The sequence below is a fragment of the Cervus canadensis genome, chromosome 29 (genome assembly GCF_019320065.1).
Source record: "Cervus canadensis isolate Bull #8, Minnesota chromosome 29, ASM1932006v1, whole genome shotgun sequence".
NCBI classification, from domain to species: Eukaryota; Metazoa; Chordata; class Mammalia; order Artiodactyla; family Cervidae; genus Cervus; species Cervus canadensis.
The window spans coordinates 29,685,899-29,701,379 of NC_057414.1; the positions used below are offsets into that span (position 1 = coordinate 29,685,899).

General features: G+C 46.2%; 1 protein-coding gene across 4 annotated transcripts in view; it reads right to left on the bottom strand.

Moving 5' to 3' along the window:
- Window positions 1–236: 236 nt before the first annotated feature.
- ETS1 (ETS proto-oncogene 1, transcription factor) overlaps window positions 237–15,481 on the bottom strand; it is a 140,432-nt gene continuing 125,187 nt past the window's right edge. For all 4 annotated transcript variants that reach the window (XM_043452594.1, XM_043452592.1, XM_043452593.1 and 1 more), the window contains 2 exons: window positions 5,734–5,852; window positions 237–4,075 (listed from right to left, as the gene is read on the bottom strand). In XM_043452594.1, coding sequence (XP_043308529.1) covers window positions 3,860–4,075; window positions 5,734–5,852 — 335 coding nt within the window. In that variant the 3' untranslated portion in view covers window positions 237–3,859. The remainder of the gene's footprint in view (window positions 4,076–5,733; window positions 5,853–15,481) is intronic.

Sequence of the window (15,481 nt, forward strand, 5' to 3'; positions counted from 1 at the left end):
GAGGCGGGGACATTCCACAAAGGATGACTCCATCTTCAGTAACTGGGATGTCAGATGACACTTCCCCATATTCCTATGTTAGTTCTCACTTTATTAGGAAATCTTTATCTGAAATGGTGCAGAGCTAGTGAGATCAGATGAAGTTGCATTCCTTCCTGTGCTTGTCTCTGATTGGCTAATTTGTCCTGCTTTCACACATGAACCAGACAGAAAAGAATGGAGCCAAACCCACATCGTTATGAATGAATTTCTTTGCTTTTAATCTCACACAGTTTAAAATACAATATGAAATCAGGCTACAGTATATAAAAAATTCTCCAGCAAAATGATGTGCCAGCATCAGCTACTAAAATAAACGAACAAAAAACTCCCCCATAAGAAATTTTTTTTTGCATTTAAAAAAAAACACATAGACACTTACATCGCTACATCTCTAAGCTACCTCAGTTCTGATTTTTTAAAAAGCACCTGCTTTTCCTTTTTTTTTTCATCTTGCTTTTAAATTTTCAGCTCTTAAAAAATATAAATTATATGAAAATACAAGTTGGAAAATAGTCAAACACAATATAACATCTTTTTCACCCCTATACTTCTCAGCTTAAAAAAAAAAAAGTATTCTAAAAAAAAGTTCAATAACTGAGGCAGTATTCCTGATAGAGATAAATTTCATTTTAATATATATATTTTATATATGTATATGTATACATATATTTATGGTTCCTCGAAACTTCTTTGGAATGTAGATAAGAGTTCAACCCATTTATATAGACCCCAACAGAGAAAGCAGCATGCACAGCATGACTAGGATAGAGAAGGTGTCGTTTTCACCATGAAGATTAGGCAGGTTAATGCTCTAAAACCCAGAGTGTTCAGCTCCAAAGTGAGGAAAAGCATATCTGATCTCTGAATGTTACCTCCAATCTCCATAGCCACAAAACCAGGGCTCTGTGTAGGGAAGTCCCTCCCCTGAAAGTGAAAGGGAACCAAAGTGACTCTGAACCCTACAGCCCAAACCAACACGGGTTAACAGATGCATCTCCAGGAAAACAGAGTTTCACCCAACTCAACCAGATCTGCCCATCCTTCCTCTGAAGTTAGCATGTGTTTTTATTTTTTTTAAAGCAGAAATCCAACAATTCTGCTCCATTTCCAGTGTATAAACCACCCACCACTCTTCCTGGGATGGTCTCTGGACAGAAGGAGGAAAAAAAAAGAAAAAGCATCTGGCCAGATTGACAAAGCTGTTTGAACTAACACGCTATCTACAAATACTGAAAATGGTGGACGGAGAGAGAGCAGGATGGGGGAGGGGGGGTGCCTCTTAGCAAACAAGCGGCTGAGGAGCATGAGGAGGCACTTGTTTACGTCTTCTCTGCTAGGGAATTATGGCAGGAGTCAGACATACACAGGGCGGGGGGTCTCAGCATCGATTTAAAAGGAAAGGGCTGTTGAGCTGAGAAAGTGATATGCCTGGTGGCAAAGAAGCAAGGACCGAAGTCTGGCCTTGGTTCTACTCTCACCCATCACTGAAATGTGGAAAGACATCATGAGAAAGCCCCAGCATTCTCTCAGCTGCAGTTCTGCACGTCTGCAAACACACACAGAGACACACACAGGCACGCACACACACATCTTTGCCAGTGCCCAACAAAGATCACATAATCTAAGAGAAAACAATGTAGTCCAAACAGTTCCGCCTAACACTCCCTGAGCGGCTCCTAAAATATGTCGAGAGCTTCATTAAGGCACCTGCGTCTGGAAGAAGATCACAATACACAGCTGGGCGAAATGCTGCCTCTGCTTTCCAAGCGGATGCTCCGATTTCTCGGTATGAGGAAGCGCGTGAATCACAGAGTTAAGTTCCTGATAATCCGGGGTCTGCAAGAAGACCTGGGAGAAAACGATCCACTTTCTTGAAGCTAGAAGGTAGTTAGTAGACTTCCAGTTTCTCAGCTGGAGCCCAACAAGGGCCAAGCCCGAGAAGCCCGTCCTGAAGGTTTCTTGCCCTCCCTCACTGAAAGCCATCCCTCGGTCACCCTCCTTTTCAATCCGGCACCTGTCGAGCTGAGGAAGAGGGGATTCTAATTGTATTAGGCACTTTTCCTTAGTAGTCAGATGTTGGTCCCCTCTCCCAAACTCCATTTTCGGATGACCCTTTACAATGGCCTCGGTTGATGATGTTTGTAGTTCAACTCTGGGAGAAGTAAAAGTAGATTTGAATCTCATGGACCACCTTATTGCTACACCCAAGCTCCTTTCCTTATAGTTCCTATGCCTTCAAGCTTCCTTCCTTTGCGATTACCAACATTCCCTTAGCCTGCGCCAGGATAACAGATCCAAGCACAGGGCCCTTATAGCATCTGCTCTGTGCACCTTTGCCTGCCCACCCAGTCTCACCTGACACTCAACTCAGCTGCCTTAAACCCTTCAAAGGAAAGCCTTGCACTTTTCCCAAAGACAGCCGAGCCACATTTTATTCCTAGGCTCCCTCAGTTTCCATGGCTTCTAAAACCCAGGACATCTAAATGGCTTTATCAGACACTCTCCAACTCATGACCCGTCTGCGGCTACTCTTTCACTCACCCATCAGAAAGCTGTACATTTCCTTCTACTGAACAACAGAGTGGGGAAAAGTGATAAATGTGGGATGCTGGAAAAATAAGACACAAAGGACAAAGTACAGAGTGTTAGTTGGGAAGGACATGCATTCAGGACTTATTTCCTAAGACCTGAGGGGTAATGCCCGTGCATACAGATTTTATTCCAAGTCATGTATGTTACAAGTCTAAAAAACCAGTAGAGAACCAGGTCAATCTTCTCCCTTCACTCCCTGTTTCATAAGACTACTACAGTGCTCCTACATTTACTATTGTCCAAAGCAGGGCTGCAAAATACATTCAGTTCAAAGACTTAATGCTTCTTAGCTCAATGTGAAGTCCAAACTCTAAGAATACACTCATGACAAATAAGTAGAGGGGTGTGATCATAATTTTTAAAAATTAAAGGAGAAACTCACATGCACAGTTCCCTTGTACCCAAATTAGCATCATTTTTTTCCTTCACACATCAGTCACATGAACTTGGGATCCCCAAATCTCAGTGACGGCGCTTTGTCTTTCCAGTGGGGTCTATATAAACAGTTTCCTTTCACTGTGTCAGAATCCTCAGTCGGCAAATAAAAACAAAATTGCATGATTATCGCAATACTGAGACCACCTTAGAGCTTAAGACGATTTTTAAGGAAAAAAAAAAATACTGGCACAAAATTTAATAGAATAAATTTTAACACAAAAACAGTTTCAGCCCCTCCCCACTGAAGTCCATCTTTGTTTCAAAAGTAGAACAAAAAGGTCAATAGTCCATGATTTTTTAGTGCACCCCCAAACAAAAGGCTTTATCCTACCTCCCTCTTTTTTGCCCTCCCAGACCTAAAGACAAAAGGAAATTAATTGCCTTTCATTAGTTTCAAGACTCCTGGTGCATCAATTTCTTTTGCTAATAGGTCCATAACTCAAGACATATCTTTTTTCGTGGATGACTTTTTTTTTTATATATAAATGACTGGATGTGTTAGTCTCTTCCTCCCTTAAGCCAGATTCTTCAGGCTTCTAAGAAGGCCCTTGTCTCCTGAAAATCTGCTCCAGAATTTCTTGTCCCACCCACCCCACCAGTCCTGGCTCTCCTCCAACGGCGCACAATGGATTATAGCTGCAGCTCACTTAGCTCCCACCCCTGAATGTAAAAAAAATGAGTTCTGGAAAATTAAAAATAGAATAACAATTAAAAAATTAAAGAGTCCGACCGATATGGTTGTTCTCTGAAATGTCTCAGCAGGGTTTCCCCGGCCCCTCAGCGCCCATCACTCGTCGGCGTCGGGCTTGACATCCAGCATGGCATGGAGCTCCTCAGGCGTGTACCCCAGCAGGCTTTGCAGGTCACACACAAAACGGTACACGTAGCGTTTACCCGCTGTCTTGTGGATGATGTTTTTGTCATAATAGTAGCGAAGGCCACGGCTCAGTTTCTCATAATTCATCTTAGGCTTGTTTTTCCTTTTTCCCCATCTCCTGGCCACCTGAAATTTAATTTTTAAAAAAGAAGAGGAGGTGAACACTTCCAGAATAAGCCAAAGATACATGTTAATATGCCTGCATGATGTTCAAAAGATGGCTAGAGATTCATCGACAAAGAAGTTACTTTTCTGAATTCCAAGTGTGGAGGGCTAGCCCAGGTTGGCAGTGAAGTGGATTCTTTAAGTTGATGAAAGCACAGTGACCCTGAACTGCTATGGAACAGGAGTTAAAGCATTTGATATTTAAAAAAGAGTCTTTTTTCATAGAAGACACTACAGAGTCTCCTCTTATCCCGCATTATTAATAGAACGTCTCTGCTTTGAAAGCATGAGATCTGATGTGAGGGACGAAGGACTGAGTTACAGTCACACCTGTCTTTCATCAACAGGAAGCATCTTTTTCTTTTTTTTTTTGAGGCGCAGGGCTTATCACTTCAGCCGGAACAGAGGGCCTGTCTCTCTCTTATTCATTGCTCCGCATCCTCCGAATTTGGGCGTGTCATAGAGCAACCACTCACTATTTGTTTTTTTGTTTCTGTTTTCTTATTGATGTATAATTGATTTACAATGTTGTGTTAGTTTCAGGTTATAGTATAGCAAGGTGATTCACTTCTACATACATATATTTTCAGATCTTTTCCCCATATAGATTATCACAGAATACTGACTAGAGTTCCCTGTGCTATACAGTAGGTCCTTGCTGGTTGCCAACTCTTTTGTGACCCCATGGACTATACACATCCATGGAATTCTCCAGGCCAGAATACTGGAGTGGGTATCTTTTCCCTTCTCCAGGGGATCTTCGCAACCCAGGGATCGAACCAAGGTCTCCCGCATTACCGGCAGATTCTTTACCAGCTGAGCCACAAGGGAAGCCCAAGGATACCGGAGTGGGTAGCCCATCCCTTCTCCAGCGGATCTTCCCGACCCAGGGATCGAACCAGGGTCTCCTGCATTGCAGGCGGATTCTTTATCAACTCAGCTGATAAAGAATCCGCCTGCAATGTGTATATGTTCAACCCAAACTCAGTGTATTCCTCCCTCCGTCACTGTTTGTTGAAGAAAAAAACGAAATAATGAGTGAATCGCACCAAACTTTGAAGGCCTCTCAAACTGTCAGAAGCCTTCCATATTCACAGAGCCACAAGACCAAGAAGGGAACAAAGTCAGAGAAGGCAACTGGTGTTTTTGTCGTTTAGTCGCTAAGTCGGGTTCGACTCCTTTTGTGACCCCATGGACTGCAGCCCACCAGATTCTTCTGTCCATAGCATTTTCTAGGCAAGAATACTGGAGTGGGTTGCCATTTCCTTCTCCAGGGGATCTTCCCAGCCCAGGGACTGAACCCGAGTATCCTGCACTGGCAGGTGGGTACTTAACCACTGGGCCACCAGGAAAGCCCAACTTGTGTTTACAAAAGGCCTAACATGTGACAGGCACTGTAGGCACAACCTATCCGTTAAGCCAAAAAATGAACGGACAACATAGATCTTTTCTTTGTTTTCCAAATGATGCAACTAAGGCTCAGAGGAGGTCCCCCAAGTAGCAAGTGGCAGAGCTGGGATTTGAACCCTAGAAAACACCATCAAGCCCCATACCACCCATCCCCAGAGCTCTCTCTCACCCTCCCTGGACACAACACTCTCAAGCCACTCCCTCCTTACCTCATCTGGGTCAGAAAGCTTGAATTCCCAGCCATCTCCTGTCCAGCTGATGAAAGACTGACAGGACTTATCCGTGAGTAATTCCAGAAGAAACTGCCACAGCTGGATCGGTCCGCTGCCTGGGGACACAAGCCATGGTGAATCACTACACCAGACGCGCCACACGCTCAGCAGCGAATCCCACGACAGGGCGCCCCCCTCCCAGCCCATCAGCCAGGGGAAAACGAGGGCAACCCAGAGCACAGGAGTTGCAGGAGCTTGTGGAACAGATCGAAAAAGTGAAGAATTCCCACCAAAACCGCCTTTAGGATGGAGTATCAATTGCCTTATTTAGATCGATTTAAAAGTCAGTCCATTTTTTATGGCTAAGCAAACTCTAGAAAGAAAATCCTGGATCTCTCCTTTGACATATTCTAAGGCAACATGGTCTGTTTGGCCTTCAAAAACAAAGTCATTATTTTTGCCTTAAAAAGTACTCAAGATATGAACCGAGGAGTGTATTTGCCAGCTCCAAGCAGAAGTTAAAGCCCCAAAGCAAAGCCTACAGTAAGGACCCTTTGGTCCCTGGTTTTCGAGAAGAATCATTACCTCAGGGTGATCTAACAAGGGAAGAGAAATTAGATTTCTCTTGGTCATAATATTCCTCTCTACCACAATCCCCAAGATGCCTACAGGCAAGCATCCAAACTAAGAAAGGGAGGAAATTAACTTGCCAGCTATGAAACCCTCAAAGGTCAGGTTAGCACTGTCTCAGAAATCCACCATGGTTCAGTAGACTCTAATTCTCTCTCTCTCTCTCTCTCACACACACACACACACACACACACACAATTCTCGTCTTAGTCATCAACACTGTCAACATTAGTTCTGGAAGGCCTGACATACTCTGATTGTCAGTTTATCTTACACTAAAAGAGTTTATGCTACATAGATTTCCTTCTAGGATAGTTTTCTATTCAGAAATGAAAATGATGCTAGAGATTTCTATCTGATTTATGGGTGTAGCTACAGAGACAGATACGGGCTCAACAGTCCACACGGCTTGTTACACGTCTACACTGTGTAGACGTATAGGCCTTATTAACACCATCTCAGAAGCAATCTGGACATAGTGCAGTTGGAGAGACCCAGTCGATGTAGACAAAGCCTGGCATTCTCTGATTCACATAAGAAAACCTGAGTTTGTTAGGCTCTAATCCTTAACCTGAGTTTCAAATGTGTCTGATCCTAAGTAAACAGATCCAGTAGGAAACAAGCTTGCATTGCCTCTCGATCTAATGAAGAAATGCCCTTCATGATCTAGGAGGGCGATCTCTTGTCATATCTCGGAAACACCTACAAGACATTTTCACGTTCACCATTTTGCTTATTCCTAAAACCAACTCCCCAGTCTCCTTATAGGCGTGGTAGACTGGGCTGACTGCCTCCATTCTATCAGTGCAGAGTAAGGTGCTCAGAAAAAAATGATGTGACATTGGTCTAGGCACAGTTAGAAAACAGTGGGCCAATCCCTGGACCTTGACTCCAGGTCCCAGGGTAATTGTGATGGACGCCTATGAACAAACAGCAGCTGGTGTGCATCATCACTGGTGGGACACCCCAAGGAAGCCTTGGCTATAATAACAGCATCCCTGCGGTCCCTCCTCAACCCAGCCCAAGCTCAGCAAGGAAAATGAAATACCTCTACCTCACCCTTCTGTGAATGAACCCTGAGTACTTTAAAACCATCTTGCAAGAAATACCTTACACATATTCTAGAATTAAATAATTCAGCCAATGCCTGCAAAGTATATTAACATTTGAAGAAACAGTCCCAGGAATGACACTGGTAAAGCCTTACCCCCTTCTCTGTTTCTACCCCAATGAAAAAAAAAACCATATTTTCTAGACAGCTCAGACACATTTGTAGTTTCCTTGGCAGCCAAGTAGTCACCAGCTACAACCCTCTGCCAGGAAGAATGTCCTGTCGTGACTTCCTATGAGGAATCCATTGAGAAGCCATCCGGATGGGCAGGAGGAAAACAAATTTCTATTAAGAAATGCTATAGAATTAGTTACAATAGCCCTTGTGGCATAATAGGTATCCTGAAGAAGTGTAGAAGAGATACCCACTGAACCACTGAAATGAAACATGAAAGGAAAAATCAACTATCCCAAAATTATGAAAATAAGCCAGGGAGTTCATGGTGCTCTCTTGGGTCAAGACCACAGACCATAGACATGGTGGAGAGAGGTCTGCCTTCAGACACCTGGTAACAGAAAACAGGAACAGGAGCTAGGATTTATTGTACACCTACTATGTACCACAGTAATATGTCATGTTTTAGAGAATCTTATTGGGTTCGCCAAAATGTTCATTCGGGTTTTTCCATAACGTCATATGGAAAAATCCGAATGATCTTTTTGACCAACCCAATATTTATCCCTCACAGTAACTCCATGAGTAGATACTACTATTATCACATTTGTTTCTCCCACTGTACAGTAGAGAAAACTGAACCACTGTGTGCCTTGTCCAAGGTTGTGCAGGTCAGAAGTGGTGTGACTAGAACCCAGGCAGCCTGACCCCGTAAATCTCCATCTCAACACTCCAAAGCCCCCAGGGAAGTTCAACCCAGAGCTGGCATCTAACCTGCCCGCTGGCTGCAATGGTTCTGGGGGTAAAAGGACCTTGCATGTGAAAAACATCTCTTCCCCATGGCTCACAGCAAGCAGTCCGGGACACCGGATGGCCAGTGGTTCCCCTGTCAGTCTGACCACTGGGGACCTTGGTGTCCCCTACACAGGTGACACTTCCAGCTCCATCTGAACCCCTCATGGTCACCATTAGGCCATGTAATTTCATTACTTCTCACCCCCACTAGTTGTCTTCAAACCTCTCTCATATTGTGTGTGTGTGTGTGTGTGTGTGTGTGCGCGCACACGCCTGCATGCGCGCTCAGTCGTGTCCAACTCTTTGAGACCCCATGAAGGCTCCCCTGTCCATGGGATTTTTCAGATGAGAATACTGGAGTGGGCTGCCATTTCCTTCTCCAGGGACTCTTCCCAGCCCAGGGCTCGAACCTGAGTCTCTTGCATCTCCTGCATTGGCAGGTGGATTTTTCACTGCTGAGCCTATGGGGGAAGCCCTCTTTCATACCACTTGTCTTAAAATCCCTTTAGGGATAAGGGGTCTAATTATACCAGGTTGAGTAAAGAGGAAAAATTATGGGGATTCTTTTCCCCGGGAAGTTGTGGTCAGTGGCAGGGAGAAGCACGCACATCCGGATTCCCGGGGAGGGGGGTCCAAGAGCCACCTCTGGCCCCCACCCTTCAGATGTGCAGCCGTGGAGTGGGGACGGGGCTTGGATTAGCGTCACAGGGACCAGCTCACAAGGAAGGGATGTCAGACAACTACTCCCGCTGTTCCTGCTGCCGCTTCAGAGCCGCGCCCCGTTGTCCGCGTACATCTGATCCCTGGGGTCTGTGGATGTGGCCGGGGCGGGTTGAGTCCTTGCGCATGGGTGTTTTTTTCCCCTCCATGTGAGTTGTCCTTTGTTCATAAGGAACACAAAACTGAAATTCGGGAATTGGGAGCCCAAGTCCTAGGTGTGGCGCCTCTTTTTTTTTTCCTATTTACTGAAGGGAAGAGGGAGGGTAAATAGGAAAACCAGATGCCAAGAGAAACAACAGGGCGCAGGATGGGGAGGCAGGGAGGGACGGGTCTGCAGGGCTGCACAAGAGCGAAGTCATAGCAACAGTGATGTCAGCGCGCGTTTCCTTCCCTTATTCTTGAGGAGAGATCCTGCCAGCCTACCCCCGCCAATGGCACGCACGGCGCTCCCACCGGGGCATTCTGGAAGCTCCTGCTAATCTTTCAGAAAGCCCGCATTGTGACCCTGAATAAAAGGGATCCATGATGTCTCCCAGAAATTCCTCTCTTGTACATTTCTGCTGACACCCCAACCCTCTTTTAGGTTGTGCGGGCATCAGAGATAGGACAGACATGGGCTTCTTTTCCCTGCCAGACAGTCCGGAACATGGGCGTCGGGGTGGCTGGTCCCCAGGCTGGACCAGTGGAGAGTCCCATGCTGGAGCCTGTTTCCATGACAATGTATCCATCCTCCCCTTGGGTCTGGGAGGGAAGATCAGGACCTCTCAGGTGGCCCACTCCCAGAGCTGACTCTGGGGTCACTGGTGACTCCAACCTGATGGCAGCACCAAGTCCAGGCCCAAGGGAAGTTCTCAAGCCCCAGACTTGCCCACATGCTGGCTGAGGTTGGCCCGCTCAATCTGAGCTCTCGCAGGGGCTGTTTCCGTATCGCTTGGCGTCAGTCTGCCCAAATCTGCGGGGCCCGGGCTCCATCCCTGCCTCCTTCCCTCCGACGCATCTTCATGGGGAAAAGCCTTCTCCTCGCCTCCACTCCACTCACACCTCCTCTCGGCCCCGGGCCCAGCCCCCTCCACCCACCCAACCACTCTGATCCCAGTGACCTTTGTCCCAGGAGCGGAGAACGGTGCTAATAATAGTGCCAGTCATGGGCAGGGAGCTCACACACCGAGTGTGACTCACAATGCTGTCCCTGTCCAGGGCCCAGGGCAGTCAACGGCGGCCTTCACCAGGCCGCCCCGGGGTGTCACACGTCAGGAATCCAGTGGCATCATTGGGAAACTATGCTTCTCAAGTCGAAGCTCTGAACCACAACAACAGAGGGTCCCTGTTCGAAGGAAGTCTCTCTCGCAGGCGGGGCGGGGAGGTGGGGGGGGGGACTCCCCCCCTCCACGGCTGCAGTGGGGAATTTCCTCTGACTGCTTTGTTCTTCTCGGCTTCTGGGGAAGAGGAAAATTCTTAGTACAACACTGACAGCCCCAATCCGAAAACGGGGACACGGCCTCCGGACAGATAACATCAGGTGGGTACCTGGAGGGACCCCAGGACAGCAAAGCAAGTCGCAGGAGGATGCCTCCCTCCAGGGGGACCCTTAAAGCATGTCAAATTCAAGGCTATAATCGCTCTCTTTTTTTTTTAAGGCAAAACTTGAAGTGAATTTCTACTCATTGAGTTGATTACACCCCTTTGTCTAGGGACTAGAAGGTCCCCATCTATCTAGATGAGGGGTGGTTATTTAAAAGCCCTGCTTTTTGTTCCCTCCATTACTCTGAGGCTAAGATGTGAGCTACTTGGGTACAAGGAAAGGCACAGGCTAGGATGTTAGCAAGGTGTTCCCAATGAAGGTGCTCTGGTTCATAATCCTGCTCCATGTGGCCACCTGTGGGTATCTTTCTTCTCATTTTCTAGGCGTGGGGGTTGCCAGCCATGGTGATGATCTCACTGCTCGTGAACCACGGTCAGAGCGGGACTTCAGCTTTTCCAGCTCAGCTGCACGTTCTCACTCCGTCACCTGTGCCCAGCGCAAGGCTACCATGCAAGAGTCAGGCCCCGGGCAGCCGGCGTCTCGTCTCGGGCAGCCTCCCATCATGCTTTGCTGTCAGCAGGGCCAGCCCCGACGGCTGGCTCTCCCTGCATCTCTCTCATCACTAGAACACATGCTCCAGGGGCTGGGCCCACGTGTTTTTCCTGCTGTAACCTGAAGCCTGGGATGGTGCCTCACCAACAAATACCAACTATCAAAAAACCTGCTTGCTGTTAAATGATCCAGCTGTCAGCTCCCTGGGAGCCTGGGTTGCATCTGATTGACCCTTACAGGCATAGTCAGTGCCCGGCCTGGGACCTGGTCTTGGACAGGTGAGCTCTGTAAACATTTACTGAACTGCCTTACTCAAACAATCCTCCTGTGCGGAAAGGTATCAGGGTTTTGAAAAGGTGACCCAAACTGCTTCTATTAAACTATATTTGGGGCCAAACAATATGGGGGACTCCCAGGCTACATTTCATCAACATGCACCCCAAAATAAAAACGACCACACCTCTGGTCCTTTGGGGATTCATCTGCTACTTTGAGAATCTAATCTCTGTAGCTCGACTCTCCAAGTCAAATCAAACACCTCAGTGTGGGCAGGACACCGCATTTATTTTAACCTATGAAACTCTCATGGTTGGTCACCCTTGCAGCAGGGTTCACTTGGCCCTGATAGCACACATCTGACAGGTGGTCCTAAAACAGAGGAACGGGACCGTACGGCCCCTCCCTCTCACCCAGGTGTCTCTACCCACAGCCAAACGATGGTGGCAAAAACAGAACACTCGAATCCAGAAATGACCCATCTGTTCACAAGTTTATCTTTCTTACAAACTACTGCAGGATGGCATCACTGACTCAATGGACATGAGTTTGAGCAAACTCCGGGGGATAGTAAAGGACAGGGGAGCCTGGCGTGCTGTAGACCATGAGGTCGCAGAGAGCTGGACACGACTGAATGAACAGCAACAACTGCAGGAGTGCCCAGCTCTGGGGGTGGGCGGGTGACCCCAGAATCTAAATGTCACCCCCTTCTTGTCAACCCCATTCTAAATTATCATCCACAAATGATCCCAAAGTCCCTCTTTATCCTTTCAGTTCTTATGACGTGACGTTTAATGAGAAACTGAACAGAAAGCATCCTGACAGTGTCTTGACCTCTGGGCCAAACTCAACATGAAGCTGCACTGTCCTCTGCCTAAGGATGAAGGAGTCGGTACCCAGGGCACAAGGAAGATTTTCAAAAGAAGGAAGAGCAGAGACTGCATGGTACTTTGGCTTGGTTTTACGCCTGTAAGAGCCTTTCCCCATTTCTTCTGAGTTATGTCCCTCCTTTTCTCCCAATTCAACCCAATCTCACCTCATCCCCACCACAATCTACGCACAACCCATTCTGTAACTGGCTGAGATGCCTTGGTTCAACAAATCACTCTAAACCATTATGTTCTATACACTTGTTCTCTATCAATGGCTAGTAACTCAAGGACAGCAATCCAGGATCTAAGTTACTATAACTCAACTCATAACCACAAACAACATTCTAACAGGTGCTTGAAAACCATCTCTCGTGAATATCATGAAAGACAACAGGTTCATGCCCTTGCATTTATGGATGCTGGAACAGCCAGTATCTAGCAATGGAAATAATTAAGAAAACAAAACCAGCCTTTAATGTCAAGTCCACGTCTCTGAAACAGTAGACCAAAAGAAAGGAGGAAGCATTTCAAAAAATTTAAACAAATATGTCGGACATTGGGTATACTGACTGAGATGACAGCAGACAGTATCCTATAAAATGAAAATATATACATGATGGTAGGAAATGCCCAACATAGGGAGTCCAGTGTCTAGAGCCTTGACCCCACTTCTTCCCTGATTCATTGAGCGATCTCATACAGCTCATTTAACCTCTCTGGGCTTTAGTTTATCCATCTCTAAAATGCAAATAGTTATCATAGCTCCTTCCTGCTTTATAGACATATATATAAAGAGCTGACCACAGTGTAGAACAGTTTGGGAATATAAAACAGAACAGTAGAATTAAACAGAAGAATTCGACAACAGAAAAAAAAATATTTTTAAAAGCAGACTTTTCAAAAGAAAAACAGGATGGAATAGAAAAACAAAATAGCAACAGCACTAAATAAAATTTAATTATTCTTCCAAGAATTCAATTGGCCTTTTATATGGCAACTTTGAAAGAGGAGAAAGTTAGAAGGGAAAGCAAAATGATTAACATATATAAATGTAAAATGTTTTAAACACTGTAGCTGAGAAGACAGTTAAGGTTTTTTCAAGTGAGGGATAACTCTGAAGTTCCTGCTCTAATTCAAAGTAGGCAGGCACAGAAAGAGCAGATGCAAACTGCTTTGCAAGTGAAAGTATAGCCGACATTTACGGTTTGGGGAAATCTTGGCCACAGACAGACTTAGATCCTCTTTCCCCCAATGTACTTTTTTTTTCCCTAATCACTTATACTCCACAGCAAGCCCACTCCACCTAATAATTATGTCGGGCTGAGCAACACTGAGTCCAGCATTCCCCACAAATGTCTGTAGTTTGGCCCAAGAGACAGATCCCATCAGTATTAATCGAAGGAAGAGCAGAAAGTCTTGTCCAGAGATCAATGTCCAAGACCGTCCTGGCAGGGAGCCTAGTTGGCTGGCCTTAGCTCAGCCAGACTCCCCAACTTGGGGCAGACTTAACTGAGACTCACTTGGGTCTGCCTGGGGCCTGCGCAAAAGACAGTTACACACTTGAGTGTCTAAAGGAAAGGCCCTTGTTTTTGCTTGCGCTCCTCACACCTGCAAGTGTTCAAGGACACACGTGTGGGGGTGGCTGCAGGGAGAAGAGACGGTTCCTCTCTTAAAGGGGCAGCCTGTCCTCAAAGGCAGGCACCTTCCCTCCAAACTCAAGAATTCTGTCTAATCACGTTCACCCTGCCACTCAGACACACTCCTGGACAGCGAGCTGGCAAAGCGCAAGCCAGGAAGTGGGTTTCTTCAGAGCTTTTCTTCCCAATGTCTTCTAGGTAACTGATTGTTTTAAGAAGTCACCAGAAATGAGTGAGGTCTGGATTTGAGGGTATAGAGTGCAAACAGATGCTGAAGCTCCAATACTTTGGCTACCTGATGAGAAGAACAGACTCACTGGAAAAGACCCTGATGCTGGGAAAGACTGAGGGCAGGAAGAGAAGGGGGTGACAGAGGATGAGATGGTTGGATGGCATCACCAACTCAATGGACATGAGCTTAAGCAAACTCCAGGAAATGGTGAAGGACAGGGAAGCCAGGCCTGCTGCAGTCCATGGGGCTGCAAAGAGTCAGACCTGAGTGGGCAACTGAATAGTAACCGTGCAAATTGTGTTCAGAAATAAAAGATGCTTTAGCAAGCTAATATAAATATCCAAAGGATGTATGTATAATCACGGCTGATTCACATTGCTATATGGCAGAAGCCAATACAACATTGTAAAAATGAGAAAAACAAAACTTTTTTTTAAAAGATGAATATATATATATATATATATATATATCTCCTACAGGCAATTAAAAAAAAAAAAAGAAAATGCCTTCTTAAGCATCTAGGTCATAAGAAAGAAGATGGCTTCACTGATTAGGACTAGAAAATAAGACTTGAGAGTTCTGAAGCCTGGACCTTTCCTAGTAGATTTTCCATGCAATCTCTGAGCTTTATTTTATCCTAGGAGTAAAGTTTCCCCCTTGTACCAAAGATGAGAGAAATGAAGAAATGACTAGTTAACGTATTCAAATTCTTGGGGTGGTGAACTATATCTTAAACCATCATTGGAGCACATAACTTCTCAAGCCTTTATCCAATAAATAATTTCTGAGCACCCCTCAGATGTTAAGTGTGATAGCCAGCCTGGGTGGAATAACAGAAGAGAGTATTAAGAGCAGCAAGGAGGCAGCAGAAGAAACACTTTCGTTCCACTGTAATGGGAGAAGCTGAAGAGGGACTGCCCACGCCTTTAAAGAAGAAAGGAGCGAGAAGCCAGCCTGGAGGGGCCCTCACGAGAAATTGCACCCATCCTGGCTCTGAAGGTCACCAAACACCCCCTCAGAGCCCAGCCCTGAGAGCACCTCTCTGGCAGAGCAGGTCCCAGCCTCCACACCAAGTTCAAACTTTCACATTCACCCACCTTAGGACAACTTTCACTCTCATTATCGCTCAAGGAGAGGTGAGTCACAGAGCAAACCATACAGTTGGGTAAGGCAATGTCAACAGCAGGCACTGAATCCAGAAGCCAGTCACGGGCCACCAGCAGCGTCGGGATCGTGGTCCAGCATCCCGCTCTACGACCCGCCCGACGCCGCACTCGTCAGTCA